The sequence below is a fragment of the Microtus ochrogaster genome, chromosome 2, assembly GCF_000317375.1.
Source record: "Microtus ochrogaster isolate Prairie Vole_2 chromosome 2, MicOch1.0, whole genome shotgun sequence".
In the NCBI taxonomy this organism is placed as follows: Eukaryota; Metazoa; Chordata; class Mammalia; order Rodentia; family Cricetidae; genus Microtus; species Microtus ochrogaster.
In genome coordinates this window covers 17,291,333-17,307,764 of record NC_022010.1, presented here as the reverse complement: position 1 = coordinate 17,307,764, position 16,432 = coordinate 17,291,333, and the positions used below count along the sequence as shown (strand labels likewise).

Sequence of the window (16,432 nt, the reverse complement as noted above, 5' to 3'; positions counted from 1 at the left end):
GCCTGGTCTACAGAGCTAGTTCCAGGACAGGCTCCAGAGCTAGTTCCAGGACAGGCTCCAAAGCCACAGAGAAACCCTGTCTCGAAAAACAAAAACAAAAACAAACAAACAAACAAAAAGAATATTTATACTATCTTTCTACCAGAGAATCCAAAGGGGAAAGAGTACCAGAGTCGAATACGTAGTTTTAAAATTTCTGTGTGGAAATACAAACACACACACTTACTTATTTATACAAGTTTACATTTTACCTTTATACAGACATTTTAACTTACATGAAAGTTTAAAACACCTAAAAAATGGGAAACTTACTTGTGATTTGTATTCGTGAAAAAGGACTGTTATCCTTAATATATCCAAACACACAAGTTAATATAAGAAAAAATGGCACAATGGTGTACATCTGTAATTTCAGTACTTGGGAGTTGGCAGGAGGATTGAGAATCTGAGGTCATCCTTGGCTACATAGCAAGTTCAAGGCCATCCTAGGCTACACAAAACCCTGTCTCAAAATATACCCTTCCACAGGGCTGGAGAGATGATGGCTCAGAGGTTAAGAGCACTGGCTAGTCCTCCAGAGATCCTGAGTTCAATTCCCAGCAGTCACATGTTGGCTCACATCCACCTGTAATGAGATCTGGTGCCCTTTTCCGGCCTGCAGGCAAACATACAGGCAGAACACTGTATATATAATAAATAAAAAGAAAGGAAGGAAGGAAGGAAGGAAAAGAAAGAAAGGAAGGAAGGAAGGAAAAGAAAGAAAGGAATAAAGAAAAAAAGAAAGAAAGAAAGATTTCCATAAAAGAAGCAACGTTGGCCAGGCAGTGGTGGTGCACACACAGCACTCAGAAGGCAGAGACAGATGAATCTCTGCATTCTGAGGCCAACCTGGTCTACAGAGCAAGTTCTAGGACAGGCTCCAAAAACCCTGTCTTGAAAAACCAAAAAGAAAAGAGAAAAAAAAAAAAAGCAAAGTTCATGGAATACACAGCATATGGTATATAAAGTGTTTGACCCTATAAATAATGGTAAAGGAATTAAAATACTTTCCATCTGATAGTTACAAACCCTTTTTGAAGGGTTTTGCAACAATCAGGCAACCTTGAGATTTTTGTAGCACAGATCTATTTGGTAAAGCCATGTGTTAGTTTATTTTTTATATTTTTATTTATTTGTATTTGGAGACAGGATCTCACCTTGCAGTCCAGGATGACCTTGAAATTGTAGCAATCTTCCTTTCTCAGTCTCCTGAGTATATCAATTACAGGCATAATAAGCCACTAAGCTTGGTATAGAATCATATTAGTATAGAAAATATACAAGTAAAAACAAAAACATAAACAACTCTATAAAAGTTATCAAAATATTTGGAAACCAATTCTATGATAGAGTAGTACACATCCCTCTTTGACAACAGATGTGGTGACAGACCATATGTAACAACTGTCACGTTGATTATGAAGTTTATGACTTCTACTAGGAACAGACAGGCACTATTAACACTCCTGTAGTCTGTTTCCTAGGTTCACAAGGGAAAATAGAAAGCTGAAGAATAGCGAGATGGCTCAGCAGGTAACGGTACTTGCTGCTTAGCATGATGACCTGAGACCCACATAGTGGAAGAAAAGAACCGACTCTTCTGATCTCTACACACGTCCTTTAGTACATACACGCCCATACACATGCACTCAGAGAAATCAGGGAAACAGTATTTGCTGGATATGACAATGCTATTGTACACATCAACACAAAGTAGCTTTGGCAGCATGTATAAGACACAAACACAATCAAGCCAGGAAATCACAGTATGGAGTTACTGGAAATTAATGGCTGCTGGGAAGGGAAAGTCAGTTGAGTTTTTTTGGTTTTTAATTTTTGGTTTCTTTTTAGAGATGCAGTCCCTGCGAGGTCTATATCCATGCACATACAGGCAGTTCTAAGTAAACATAGTAGTTTTTAAAAAAGAACACGTGAAGTCAGGTGATGGTGGCACATGCATTTAGTCCCAGAACTTGAGAGGCAGAGGCAGGCAGATCTCTGTGAGTTCAAGGCCAGCCTGGTCTACAAGAGCTAGTTCCAGGACAGCTAGGACTGTTACACAGATATCTCAAAAAAACAAAACAAAACAAGAACACATAAAGTTGGGAAGAAAAAGTAGTGTGGGAACAGGGGTGGTTTTGATTAAAACACATTAGATTCATGTATGAAATTCTAAAATAACAAGGAAGGAAGGAAGGAAGGAAGGAAGGAAGGAAGGAAGGAAGGAAGGAAGGAAGGAAGGAAAAGCAATACAAGTTCAGACCTTGAGGCCCACCCTGGGAAGGGGGCTACCAATAAATCTGTTAACTGGAGACGCAACAAGTGCCAGAAGAAACACCCACCTCCAACAAGTTAATGACGAGGAAGAACAGCAGCAGAAAAGCTGGTGCAAAGAGCAGGCGATCCAGAAGGAGCCTCTTGACAATGGCCAAGGGAACCTCAGGAGGGATCCAGTACTCCATGAAGAGGTAGAAATAGTGACTCAGTGGACCTGTGACAAAGAATCTGGAGTACCACAGGGGTTTGAGCAGGAATGCAGTTCTTTCTACATTTCCTTCTTTGGTTCAGCCTCACACCAAGATTCACCTCAGATCCTAAGCTCTCTTTTCTTCCCCCAAAGTATTTACTGACCACACAAATTTGTATAGACCTCTTTCGATCAGTTTCAGGCTGTCTTTCTGCCTGAAAACACTGAAGTTACTTTGTCAGTTCCTATACTTGGTCGGCTGGCAGTCATGATGATGGTCCTGGCTAAGATATATATATGTTCAGCTGACTCCTCTGTATTGTAGGCCATTACGTTATCTGTTCACGTCTGTGCCCACAGGCCTAACAGGCTCTAAGAAGTAAACAGACATAACCCAGCCTGGCCAACTGTGAGCCAAGAAGTGACCAGAAGTGAGTTTCACAAAGCACAATAATACAGAGGGGCAGGAACCAGGGTCTTTCAATTCCAACAACCAAAGTCTGTAAAGAAGGCTTTCAATTGGACTTTCCCGTACCACTGTGGGCTACAGTAGAGCCAACAACTGAAGTCTTTGGCAGACTAATACCTAGTGAGAGGGTTAAATGCCTTAGCTGATCTTGTTACTTGACAAAGTATGGGAGACATGGCTTCATAAACATTATAGTAAATGACTCAAATTATTATTCTTGGAAGCTTTTATGAGATTAAGACTTTGTCTCAGTTAGTAGAGTACTTCCCAAGCATGCCAAGAAACCTTGGATTTGATTCCCAACACTACAACAAACAAAAACTAGGTATGGTGGTACACACCTATAATCCCAGCTTTCAGGAGACAGAGGCAAATGGTTCAAGGGATATTATGAGACCGTCTCACTATGTCTTTCTTACACACACACAAATAGTGTTTCTGATTATTTATTTTAAACTTATTTATTTATTACTTGAGACAATGTCTCACTGTAGCTTTGTCTGACCTGAAACTCACTACATAGATAAGGTTGGCCTCTCAGGTACTGGGATCAAAGACATGTACTATCACACCCAGTCAAATGATGACAATAAGTGATGTCTAAGTGGAGATATACATGAAGTTATGAGTTTAATCCTAACACCACACACACACACACACACACACACACACACACACAAGATTTTTTTGTTTTTAATCATTCTAACTGAAAAGACTTTCAAATTATCTGGACATCTTTCTTATTAGTGCTGGCCAAAGAGCTCAAGGTGGATTATGTTTTAAAAGCAGATCTCCCAATAAAGCAAGACCAGGTCTGGAACTTGTGGCAATCCCATACTGCCTTGGCCTCCAAAGGGCTAGAGCTACAAGCCTATGTCGTTACATCCAGTCTCTGATGCTTTTTTGTTTTGTTTTGTTTTGTTGTTTTGTTTGAGACAGGGTCTCACTATGTAGCTCTGGCTGTTCTAGAACTCACTATGTGGACCAGGCTAGTCTCAAACTCACAGAAATTCACCCGTCTCTGCCTCTCAAATGCTAGAATCAAAGGAGTACGCCACTACGCACGGCTCTCTGATGTTTCTTAAAGAATTAGTTTCTCTTTTGGTTTTTCAATTTTATTTTCTAGTTTCTGTGCATGGATGTTTTGCTTGTAGGTATGTCTGTGCGCCATATATGTGTCTGGTGCTTTATGCCGTCAGAAGAGATCATCAGATCCCTTGGAACTGGAGTTAAAGATAGTTGTGAACTTCTGTGTGGGAGCTGGGAATCAAACCTGGGCTTTCTACAAGAGCAGTCAGTGCTCTTCACATCTGAGCCATCTCTCCAACCCCAGAATTAGGTTTTCAAATCAAAGTATTCCAAAGCCTTGATGCTGGCAGCCAGCTTTGCTGTGGTCGGTCTGCAGAGGTGAGCCAGCTCTTGGTGGCACTTACCCATAAACTAAATATCGGAGAAGCCCTCTGACATCTAGGCTTTGAGAGTCTTTTTTCTGTTTCTTCTCAATCATCTGGGCCAGAAGGTTCCCAAGGGCTGACAAAATGCCACTGTGGAGGAATAGGCAATCAGAAATGAGTAACAGACCCAAAGGCATGCATGGCAACAACAGAGCTGCTGGAAGACCTTGCTATGGATCATGGGATGAGTCCTTACTAAAGCAGCTTGCAGGTAAAGCCCCTAATGGTCTCTATAGTACAACCTAAAACCAGAAACACAAGTGAGCATAGTGAGAGCTCCACCTGTTGGACTGCATGCCTTCCAACATCCCCACTGCTGCTCCATTGAAGGCACTGGGTGTAAAGGGCAAGACTAAGGATTCTCATGAGAACACTTCTGTAGTTGACTGTGGTCCGTGGGCTGTACACATCGGGATGGGCTGACACCTGTATGCAGTTTTTAAAAATGTTTGAAATGGGGCAGAAGTCATCAGGGATTTTTCTTTTTATTTTTCTTTTGATTTGCAAAACAAGTCAGAAAACCTGCTAGACAAATTCTAAAAGAGCTGTAACACTTCTGTAGTATTTCTGCATAAATTTACACTCCTAAAATAAAATTTCTGGTAAAAAGACAGGGTCAGTTGCTTCTTAAAGTTGAGTCTTGTCTTAGTTTCTTTTCATATGGCTGTGACAATACCTGTCAAAAGCAACTTAAGAGAGCAATGTTTATTTCAGTTCCACAGTTCAAGGGTACAGGCCATGGTGGCAGCAAAGTTAAGGCAGCAGGAGGTTGAAGCACTGGTCACAGCACACCCAAAATCAAGAAACAGAAAGAATGAGCCAGATGTAGTGGTGCACACCTTTAACCCCTTCATCTCAGCACCCACGATGCAGAGATGCAGAGACAGGCAAATCTCTGTGAGTTCTAGGCCAGCCTGGTCTACAGGGGAGTTCCAAGACAGCCAGGGCTACACAGAGAAGTCTTATCTCAAAAAACCAAGGAGAAAGAGTGTAGCATGTCTAATAAAAAACCAGAGACAGACATTGGGGTTCAACCTGAAGTTCAGAAAAGCAAAACAGCCAGACACTGGTTCTTATGTCTACCCCAGTCCAAAATGGTGATCTGCTTCCAGGAATCCTCAGAATGAGACTGTGTCTGAGAGCTGTCTTATATTCCTCTCTAGTGCTGGGATTAAAGGCATGCCCCACTACCACCCAATTTCTATGGCTAACTAGTGTGGTTACTGGGACCTGGTCTATGAGGCTGTCCAGTGAGGCTGTTTTACTCTCTGATCTCCAGGCAAGCTTTATTTATTAAAACACAAATGAAATATCACTATGAGAGAGAGAGAGACAGAGACAGAGAAACAAAGCCATAGACAAGGTATGCTGCTCAGCGAGCTTCAAGTCAAGGATCCCAAGGTGCCACCCATAGTGGGCAGATCTTCCCACCTCAATTAAGGTAATCAAAACAATCCCTTACTGGCATGCCTAAAGGCCCATCTCCCAGGTGATTCTAATTTTTATCAAGTTGACAATTAACTATCACAAATCTATAAGCTGAAATCTATAAGCTGTCTTCTAAAAACTATAAAATCCCAAATTTTTAGTGTGGTTCATAAAGACCCCTTTGACCTAACCCTTGGCTACCTCTTCCCATCCACGCCCCCTTTTCATTGTCTCCACCTGCACAGTCCTCTTGACCCCCCTCCAACATGCACTGAGCTCCTGCCTCAGAACTTCTGCACTGTGAACTCCTGCTTCTCTTCTGCGTGCTTCTGATCAATGTCAACAACACAAGAAAACTTCCCCAACTGCTCTAGGTTACGTGTTTATCTCCTGCCTTTTTCGTTGTTGTTGCTGTCTAGTTCTTCTTCACTCCCTGAGGGAAAAGGCCCACATATCTATTTTAACCACAGCAATATGTCCAGCACACAGGAAGAACTCTGTACATACTATCAAAGTCTCAAATAAGGACAAACATAAAATTCGCTAGCAAAAATTAACAGAAACCGGAATAGTTAAGAAATCGAACGATGTAGATCAAAGGGCAAAGGGCAGAGCTCACCAGCAACAGTGCTTAGCACTCAGGGTTGGAATGGTTGTCCCTGGCTCCCTGGTATTTATAAGATTCAAACTGCAAGGGCTACTTACTGCTTGGGACCCAACACACAAACAGCATTTCCTGGCTAAGCAGAATTTTGGGCGCACCTTGACGCAGGACTTTGTCACTCACATTGCTCCTGGCTCTCAGTCTTCCTCACGCTGGGACAACTTTAATACAGTTCCTCATGTGGTGACCCCAAACCATAACACTATTTTCATTGCTACTTCGTAACTGTAATTTTGCTACTGTTATGAATAGTAAAGTAAATAACTGATATACGACCCCTGTGAAAGGGTCATTGGACACCCCCCCCCAGGGGTCACGGCCCACAGGTTGAAAACCACCGCCTCACAGGCTGTAATTGCGCAGCCTGATCTGCCAGCACCCTTTCCTTTACCCTGCCCTGCGCGAGTCCCTTCCTACCGGCGCCCGTCCTTTCCACTCCTCCTCCCCGTGTGAACTCACCTGCTGACGGCTTTGGTAAACACCGGATACAGCTTTAGGAGCAGCAAGTATTGGGCTAGCGCCCGCCGCGGAAACGACCCGAATTCGGATTCCGCTCGCAGTCTTGACGCAGCTGGTGCCATCGCCGTCCCAGCTCTAAGTAAGCCCCTGCGCTCACCGAACAGCGGGCCATCAGGCAACCGGCCCAGGGCACCGGGCACAGGGCACAGGGCAGGGACGATCTGACATTTCCTAATCTCCCGCGGCCCCCAGCGCGCCCGGCCGACCCCGCCGCGCTCGCGGCCCGCCGCCACATATTTTCCCCGGTCCCTGTGCCCCACCCTCCGTGCTCTGGGGCCCATTGGAGAGCCGAGGGCTGGGCGGGGCGGGGCGGGGCGGGTCCTGTGCCACGTCTGCCCGACGCCTAAGAGCCCTGCCTTCTCATTGGCCGGAGCTTTGATCTCGCGAGAGTAGGTGAGAGCGCGCCAAATTTTCCCGGGAGTGTGAGGAAACTTGTGAGCAGCGCAATGGTCCTCAGGAACAGCGGACGTCGGCACGCCGAACCTGGCGCGGACAGCGAAGGCAGCCGGTGAGAGCCGGCGTCCTGCCGCGGAAGGGAGCCAGCTTGAGCGGGTGCCGTGTCGGGTGGAGCGGCAGTGTGGGCGTGCGGCCAGCCTGGGCGGGCAGGGCGGGCTCCCGCCTTCACCTTGTGTGTTTCTGTAGCGTTATCGAGATGCCAACTCACTCCGTAGCCCAGGCTGCATCTCTAGATGTATTTGTGCCTGTTATGTGACTTTACTATAGGAGAACGTCTGTTTTCATCAAACAAGGAGGGAACAGGGAACCAAAAAAAGATTCTGTCTTGTCCAGCTTAGCGAAGTAAATCACTGTTTATTGGGATTCTTAGAGAAACCTCAGTTACTCATGGGCACCTGCACCACCAAAAGTCCCAACATTCATGCATCAGCAGGAGGTTAGAGTACGGGGACCAAAACAAAACAAAACAAAAACAGATGTGTATATCGTATGTTGAGATTGGTAACACTGCCTAGTGGCAGAAACAGTTGGGTTTGCTGTGAGACGATTCTGAAACATCAGAATGGGAGCCCTAGTTAAGCAGAAACCCTTTCCAAAACTGAGTGGTATTAGAGTGTTTTCCTAGCGTATGTGTGAAGCCTTGGGTTTGATGTACATCTCCATGACAGCTATGGTAATTGATCTGGACCAGCAGGTAGTTTACTAACAGGTTCCCGAGTAAGCGATGACCAGGGGATGAGAAGATAAGAAGGTTCAAGATCAGGGCGTCTCCCGCAATCTGATGGCTCATGTGAGCAAGTTTATTAAGTACAACATCAGCCAGGCAGTAGTGGTACATGCATGCATTTAATCCCAGCCCTAGAAACAGACGAATCGCTCTAAGTTTGAGACCAGCCTGGTCTACAGAGTGAGTTCCAGGACAGCCAAAGCCACACAGAGAAATCCTGTCTCAAAAAAAAAAAAAGTACAGCATCTAATTTACAGGTTTGTGGGTAGGAGAATGGGACAGTGTCACAGAGCCCACAGCAGCCTTGAATTGACAACCTTAGACCCTTTAGGTGAGAAGAGTTGGCTTCTCAGGATCTGCAGTCACAGGCTATTACTTGCTCTGCCAAGCTCACCCCTGGCTTACAAAAGCAGCTATGTTCCTTTTCCATACATCAGGGCCTCAGGTAGAGCCTCACTCTAACCCTCAGCATTAATCATAGCTCCTGTGCTGGCTGCTTCGTGTCCAGAATGCCATGAAAAGGCACATGAGGTGGGCAGTGCTCTTAGACTGTTCTATTCATGCTGTACATCATGACGTAACTCACCTACCTACTGTCACAACTGCTTGTGGTTTCTTCTCTTTTTTTTTAATGTTTTTTGAGATGGGTTTCTCTGTGTAGTCCTGGCTGTACTGGAACTAGTTCAATAGGCCAGTCTGGCCTTGAACAAAGAGACCCTCCTGCCTCTGCCTCCTGAGTTCTGAGATTAAAGGCATTCACTGCTGGTATTTGTTCGTTTGTTTTTTAAGCTAGAAATGGAATGCAACCTCACGTGAAAAGACGTACTATACTACCAAGCTATATCACCACCAAGGACATGCCCTTAATCATTCAACTTTGCCAAGTACTTGATGTCCCTAGACCACATGGAAAGCTGTTATTAAAAATAATAATAGGGAGTCAGTAGTGGCACACTCCTCTAATCCCAATACTGAGGAGGCAGAGGGGGGCAAACCTCTGTGAGTTCAAGGCCAGCCTGGTCTACAGAGCAATTTCCAGGACAGCCAAGGCTACACAGAGAAACCCTGTCTCAAAAAATCAAAATAATAATAATAATAAAATAGCATTTAGAGACTTTTGTTTATATTCACACACACCCAGCTCCCTAATTCCTCCCACATATATCCCTCTCCAACTTCAAGACCATGTTTTTTTGTTATTTTGCTTTTCAAAACAGGGATTTTCTGTGTAGCCCTGGCTGTCCTGGAACTCACTCTGTAGACCAGGCTGGCCCCAAACTCACAGAGGTCTTCCTGCCTTTGCCTCCCAAGCATTGGGATTAAAGGTATGCACCACAACAGCCTGGCAAGATTCCCCCCACCCCTTTTTTTAATAACCCAGTCTGTGCTGCCTATGTACTTCTGGATATGGTGGCAAGTAACAACTTTTAATTTATACTTACACTATATATCCTGTATACTTTATGTGGATTAGCTCAATTAATCCTTGAAGCAGTCCTGTGAGGAAAGCTTGTCTCATTGGGGCTGTAGGCAACGGTAAAGAGCTTTAAATATACCTGTCTCTTTTTTTCATTGAGTAAGGAAATGTGTGGTACTCTTCAGAGATGCTGTTATGAAAGTGAACTGAGATGTATCCTCAGAGTGCTTTGACACTGTGTGTAGTAGTAATATGTAAGCCATTGTCTTTGTTATGTTCATCTTTGTTTTTCTATTTTTGTACTATTGCTGAATAAAACATAAGGTAGACAGCTTAGAGGAAAGCATATTGGGAGGAAATGAGTTCTGGATGAACAATTTTCTAGTCTACTTTACCATCAGGGCTGGTGGTATTTAAAGGGCAGAGAGTTTTGTGCTCCTTAGAAGTAACACTTCATTCTGCCCTGGTTTTGAAGAATATCTAGGTACAGACTGAAACTATTTTTTTCTAGCAACGTCAGAAATAGTTTATGGTTTTAATTAGGGGTAAATCCAAGCAAGATGTAGTAGTGCATACCTGTAGTTCCACCACTTTGGAAGCAAGGGAAAGAAGATTATAAGGGTATTTTTTTTGTTTTTGTTTGGGTTTTTTTTTTGTTTGTTTTTCGAGACAGGGTTTCTCTGTAGCTTTGGTGCCTGTCCCGGAACTAGCTCTTGTAGACCCGGCTGGCCTCGAACTCCCAGAGATCTGCCTGCCTCTGCCTCCTGAGTGCTGGGATTAAAGGCGTGCGCCACCACCGCCCAGCCAGAAGATTATAAATTTAAGGCCAGCCTGTGACTGTCTAAAAGAGAAGCATGGAGATTTGGGCATGGCAGTGCACACCTCTAATAGACCCAATCCTTGGGAGGTATAGGCAGATGAATCTCTAAGTTTGAAGCCAGTCTTCTCTACAGAAGAAGTTGCAGGACAGCCAGGGCTACACAGAGAGAGAGAGAAAGAGAGACAGAGAGAGACAGAAGAGGAGGAGGAGGAAGAGGAGGGGAGGGCAAGCATGGGAGTGTTGAAGTAATTGTTGATTTTCATGTACTTGTCAGAAATGTTGAAGATCCTTACTGACCCAGTGATAATGTATAACCAGAGTGAACGCTCTGTCACAGCAGCCAATTGTCATCAGTTAGATTGCACCAACTGCACTTTTACACATGTTTAGTTCTGTATTGTTTCATCACATATATGTTCATGACTTTATCACCACGTTCAAGACACAGAATGCATGTCACAAGGATTTAGATGCTGGTTTTCATGACCAAGGCCATTCCTTCTCCCTCTCCCGTGTCTGTCAATTGGTGATCTGTTCTCCATCTCTATAATTTTATTTTTTAAATGCTGTGTAAAATGGCACAGTGAGATGTGTAGTTTGGGATCATTGGTTTAATTCTCTGGTGATCTATCCAAGTTGTGTTTATCAATTTATTGTTGAGTATTCATATATGGATAAACTAAAATTACTCTTGGTGAAGAATATCTGAATTGTTTGCAGGTTTAGATTTTATAAATAATGGTGCTGTGATAGTTGTATACAAATTTGTGAAATGAGATTTCATTTCTCTTACATAGAGCTTAGCCTTGCAATTCTGAGCTTTGTGCAGTTTTAATATCCCAAGAAGAAGAAGCATCCTGGTGTGTCCTGGTAATAAAGTCAAATAGGTTGGGGTTAGGGCTTACCTTAGTTGTGTTTTTCCTATAAATGCTGGTTTTTTGGTGTTTATTTATTTTCACTGAGCCTTCTGCCAGCCTTGATGTTTTTTCAGGGACACGTATGCCATGCCATATCAGAAACACAGAGACATCAAGTATTGTGGCACATATTTTTAATCCCAGCACTTGAGAAACAAGCAAGTGAATTGCTATAGGTTGGAGTCAGCCTGGTCTATGTAGTGAGACCCTGCCTCCTAATCAAAACAACAACAAAACACATAGATGAAAGATAGGGTGGGAAATGTTGTGAATCGTAAACCTGATTCTCTTCTTTTACTCAGGGATGATGGTTCCTCTTCCTCAGTCTCAGCACTTAAGCGTCTGGAACGGAGCCAGTGGACAGATAAGATGGACTTTAGGTTTGGTTTTGAGAGGCTGAAAGAGCCTGGAGAAAGGACGGGATGGCTCATCAACATGCACCCTGTAAGTATCTGAATGAATACTATTCAGTCTTTGCTTCTACTGGGTAGCTGCACCTGTTCCTATAATCATCAACCTTGTCTAATAAATAGATTAGTGATAGGGAAGAAGGAAGCCATTGTCTGAGAAATCTACTTATTGGAAGTGTTTTTTCTTTCCTGTTTAACATGGAGGCCACAAAATGACCACCATGGTAAGACCATGGTGAAAGCTATATTGGCCATCAGCAGAAAGCTTTCAAGAATTATTAAAGAGAAATTCAGAAAAATCCCCACTGGGGAACCATTATAATGCCGTTTTATGAATGAGCCTGGTGGTGTTTGTATAGGGGCAAAATAAAGAACTAAGTGCAAGGATTTTGTCTTTAGAGTTATGAGTTTCTCAAAGAGTGGCCCTGAAAGAGCTCTTGGGCTGTGTAGAAGATGATGTGCTTATGTTCCATGGTTCTCCTACAGACTGAGATTTTAGATGAAGACAAACGCTTAGTCAGTGCGGTGGATTACTACTTCATTCAAGATGATGGAAGCAGATTTAAGGTAAGCCCTTGACCTAAGAAAACTAAAATCTAAAATAAGGGCTATTCATTCACTCAGGGAGGAAATGGGAGGCTGCTGTGTGTAGTTGCTTACAACCTATCAAGAACATGGCCCCTATGGAACTTCATCAGTCACATTTAAAATATCTTGAGGGGAGGGAGCTGAGGAGGTTGAATAGTGTTGCTTCATGGGTTCTTGCCCGAGAGAGATGTGCAGATCCAAATTTCATGTATGCCGTATCGTTAAAGAGCTGTGAAAGGGCTGGAGCGGTGGCCCAGTGTTTAAGAACACTGGCTACTCTTCCAGGAGACCCAGGTTCAGTTTTCAGCAACCTACAAGGAAGCTAACAGCTATCTGTAACTCCAGTTCCAGGGAATCCAATACCCTCTTTTATTGTCTGTAGTCATCAGATATACACTTGGTACATAGACATACATTCAAGCAAACACTCATACACATAAAATGAAAATAAATCTTTAATAAAAACCAAAAGCCCTCCAGGAAGTTGCTCATAGGTTGCCACTCTGAAATCATTTTTCTCTTTTTGACTTCCTTGTCACATCCTTTTGGTGACTTTTATAGGTGGCCTTACCCTATAAGCCGTATTTCTACATTGCATCCAGAAAGGTAAGTCTGTGCTTGGTAGAAACCGGTCAAATGATCTATTCTTATTCTACCAAATGGATTTCAAAACTAAAATGGGTAAGTAAGAAGATAGATCTTACTAATAGGAAATACATGAAATCTGGTCCTGATTTAGGGTTGTGAGAGAGAAGTTTCATCTTTTCTATCCAAGAAGTTCCAGGGTAAAATTGCAGAGTTAGAGAATGTCCCCAAAGAAGATCTGGACTTGGTGAGTATCCCCAGACCTTCCAGGGGCAAATGAGGCTGGTGTCCACACTGTCTATAGAAGATGGTTTTGCATGAGATAGAGGGTCAGGTCACTTACTGGGTAGTGGGGCAACCTGGAGGATTAGAGATGGTGGTATTGTCAGTGCCACATGCAGAAGTGAGTGAGCTAGATGGTTTGACTTGTGTAAGTGTTTACCTAACAGTCTCATTAACTTATGAGCTGTCATTTTACTTTAAAGCCAAATCACTTGGTCGGCTTGAAGCGGAGTTACATCAAGCTGTCCTTCCACACTGTAGAGGACCTTGTCAAAGTGAGGAAGGAGATCTCCCCTGCTGTGAAGAAGAACCGAGAGCAGGATCATGCCAGTGATGAGTACACAGCAATGCTCTCCAGGTAACTTTTCTTCACATGAGCAAAGTGTTGATTACTCCAGAATAACAGGTTGATACAGGCAGGGACTCGTCAGAGAAAATCTCTGAATGTTTGACTATGTGCAGACATTTTAGATGTCCTTTCTGTTTTAAGTGAGCACTAGCTTCCCAAGGCTGTATTCTGTTTTGTGCTTTAGTTCCTCTTACATAAGAGTAGGCTTATGGCTCTAAAATTGAATTGCTGTGACAATGAGGATATTTTAGAGGGATCCCTCCCCTACCACTTTAACAATCTACAAATGTTATCAAGTGTTTTGTTATATAAATGCCTTCTCCAAAGAACCTAGAGTATACAGAGAAATTTATGCAGAATACTAAGTACTATTATTTTTTGGTTTTGTTTTTCAAGACAAGGTTTCTCTGTGTAGCTTTGGTGCCTCTCCTGGAACTAGCTCTTTTTTGTTTGTTTGGTTGGTTGGTTGGTTGGTTGGTTGTTTCATTTTGTTTTTTGAGACAAGGTTTCTCTGTAGCTTTGGTTCCTGTCCTAGAACTAGCTTTTGTAGACCAGGCTGACCTCGAACTCACAGAGATCCGCCTGCTTCTGCCTCCCGAATACTGGGATTAAAGGAGTGTGCCACCACCACCTGGCTCTGTTATTAAATGTTTAGGCACATTAATAACAAAAAAACAAGGTAAGAACAAAACAGAAGTCTTGGGTAATTAAATTTGCATGATTTTAGAAACACTGATCACAACCTTTTGATAAAGAATTAATTTGAGCCGGGCGGTGGTGGCGCACGCCTTTAATCCCAGCACTCGGGAGGCAGAGGCAGGCGGATCTCTGTGAGTTCGAGACCAGCCTGGTCTACAAGAGCTAGTTCCAGGACAGGCTCCAAAACCACAGAGAAACCCTGTCTCGAAAAACCAAAAAAAAAAAAAAGAATTAATTTGAGAGCACATGCTTTTAATCCCAGCACTCAAGAGGCAGAGGCAAATGGATCTCTGTGAATTCAAGGCCAGCCAGGGCTTATTTAGAGAGACCCTGTTTCAAAAGAGACCTTATCTCAATAAGAAGCAAGGCAAGGACCAACACCCAATATTGGCCTCTGTTCTCCACGTGTGCATTGTGGTATATATACACACACTAAAAAGAAAATAAAATAGGGCACACACATACACACACACACACACACACAAAATCAGTTTGAGACTTTGGACATTGCAGTGTATCCCCCAACTCCAGACTTCTCTGGTGATGCCATACATTACTTTTTAGAATATTTTAAGATGTAGTTTGTAACTGAATCTGTAGGAATCTGTGAACTGTCTTTGATGATTGTCATTTTTCTCTCAAACCATTCCATTTTGAGCTTAGAGTGATGGATTGTATTGTTTTATTTTAATTTAAATTGCTTGTGTATTTGTGTGTTACTGAGGATCAAACCTAGAGCCTTGTGCATACCACTGACATTTTCCTTCTCTCCCTTCTTTAATTGGTTGGTTGATTGGATTCAGGTTTTCACACTATAGCCCAGTTTGGCTTGGAACTCATTATGTAGACCAGGCTGGCTTTATATTTAAAACTGTTGTCCTGCCTTAGCTTCCCAACTGTTAGGATATTTAGTGACTATTCCATTGAAAAATGTTCTACTTGGATATCAGACTATTATAGAAATAGTTGACATTATCTAGTCATTTTGCCTTACACCAAGCTGGATGCTTTATAATATTAATACTTAATATTAATAATAATCAAAATACTGTCAGCCTCATTTTCTTAATGAGGAATGGGGTGTTTTGCAAGGGTGGACTACATCTGTTAATACTGCAGCTGTCCACAATCTCTGTGGTGCCAACTCTGCTCTCTTCAGCTTTGCATGGAGCAACCTGCTAGTAGAGATGATGTGTTGGAAATATCCACACTGGGGGCCGGGAGGAGGTCCTCATGACTATAGTGCAAAGTCTAAACTTAAATCATGAAAAATGTATACATTTCCAGTTACCTTAATTTTCTTTTTAACTGACCTGATGCTCAGGTTGGGTGATAATCCAAGGCCATTTCTTGAAAAACTGCCCTGGTCTTTACATTCTCCCCATTTGCCTTTGTGTTTACTCAGTTTGGAAGTTTTCACTCCCCCAGTACCCAGCAGTTCATAATTGAGTTAGTGGCTTTCTTGCTTACTCTCCAGTTTTCTGCAAGGAGGCAATGTAATTACTGATGAAGAGGAAACCTCTAAGAAGATAACTGACCAATTGGACAACATAGTGGACATGAGGGAGTATGATGTTCCCTACCACATTCGCCTCTCCATTGACCTCAAAATCCATGTGGTAAGGTGAAGGTAGCTATTGCTTGAGTTAAATTCAGGGGAGGGGGAGGCCTATGGATAAATCAGCACAGAAATTGATTTTTCTGGCAAATGGCTTGGTAGGTAAAGGCACTTGCTGCCCTGAGTTTGATTCCCCAGGACCCACATGGTGGAGGAGAGAACCAACACCTGCAAGTTGTTTGCTGACTTCCACACATGCATAACACACACACACACATTCACACTCTAAGTAAATCAATTAAAATTTTTTTTGTTAAATAAATAGATACTTCTGGATGGAGAACTCTTTAATTAATGTATGCTTCATTATTATGCAGGCTCATTGGTACAATGTCAAATTTCGAGGAAATGCTTTTCCCGTGGAAATTGCACGACGAGATGATCTTGTTGAACGACCTGTAAGTTGTTGCCTCCTCTTCCTAAAATCTATTTCTTCTCTCAGTCCTAAAATCTATTTCTTCTTTAAATACTTTTTGAAAATAATTGGAGGTAGTTCTTTTTTTTTTTTTTTTTTTTTTTTTTTT

The 16,432-nt window shown here is 42.7% G+C and overlaps 2 protein-coding genes and 1 non-coding gene across 4 annotated transcripts in view; 1 reads left to right on the top strand and 2 right to left on the bottom strand.

Moving 5' to 3' along the window:
• Pxmp2 (peroxisomal membrane protein 2) overlaps positions 1-7,306 on the bottom strand; it is a 12,667-nt gene extending 5,361 nt beyond the window's left edge. The window contains exons 1-4 of one of the 2 annotated variants that reach the window (XM_013349747.2): positions 6,981-7,306; positions 4,409-4,519; positions 2,382-2,544; positions 1,197-1,248 (exon numbers count right to left, since the gene is read on the bottom strand). In XM_013349747.2, the coding sequence (XP_013205201.1) occupies positions 1,197-1,248; positions 2,382-2,544; positions 4,409-4,519; positions 6,981-7,102 (448 nt within the window). In that variant the 5' untranslated portion in view covers positions 7,103-7,306. The remainder of the gene's footprint in view (positions 1-1,196; positions 1,249-2,381; positions 2,545-4,408; positions 4,520-6,980) is intronic. The other variant, XM_005344496.2, reaches the window with a different exon arrangement.
• Positions 4,925-4,985, bottom strand: LOC113458258. Its single transcript, XR_003378659.1, has one exon. It is a non-coding gene; the product is annotated as a U7 small nuclear RNA (small nuclear RNA).
• A 154-nt stretch (positions 7,307-7,460) lies between the features above and the next one.
• Positions 7,461-16,432, top strand: part of Pole (DNA polymerase epsilon, catalytic subunit) — a 54,171-nt gene continuing 45,199 nt past the window's right edge. The window contains exons 1-8 of the mRNA XM_005344494.3: positions 7,461-7,548; positions 11,680-11,821; positions 12,274-12,354; positions 12,937-12,981; positions 13,115-13,207; positions 13,446-13,600; positions 15,768-15,909; positions 16,226-16,306. Coding sequence (XP_005344551.1) covers positions 7,487-7,548; positions 11,680-11,821; positions 12,274-12,354; positions 12,937-12,981; positions 13,115-13,207; positions 13,446-13,600; positions 15,768-15,909; positions 16,226-16,306 — 801 coding nt within the window. The 5' untranslated portion in view covers positions 7,461-7,486. The remainder of the gene's footprint in view (positions 7,549-11,679; positions 11,822-12,273; positions 12,355-12,936; positions 12,982-13,114; positions 13,208-13,445; positions 13,601-15,767; positions 15,910-16,225; positions 16,307-16,432) is intronic.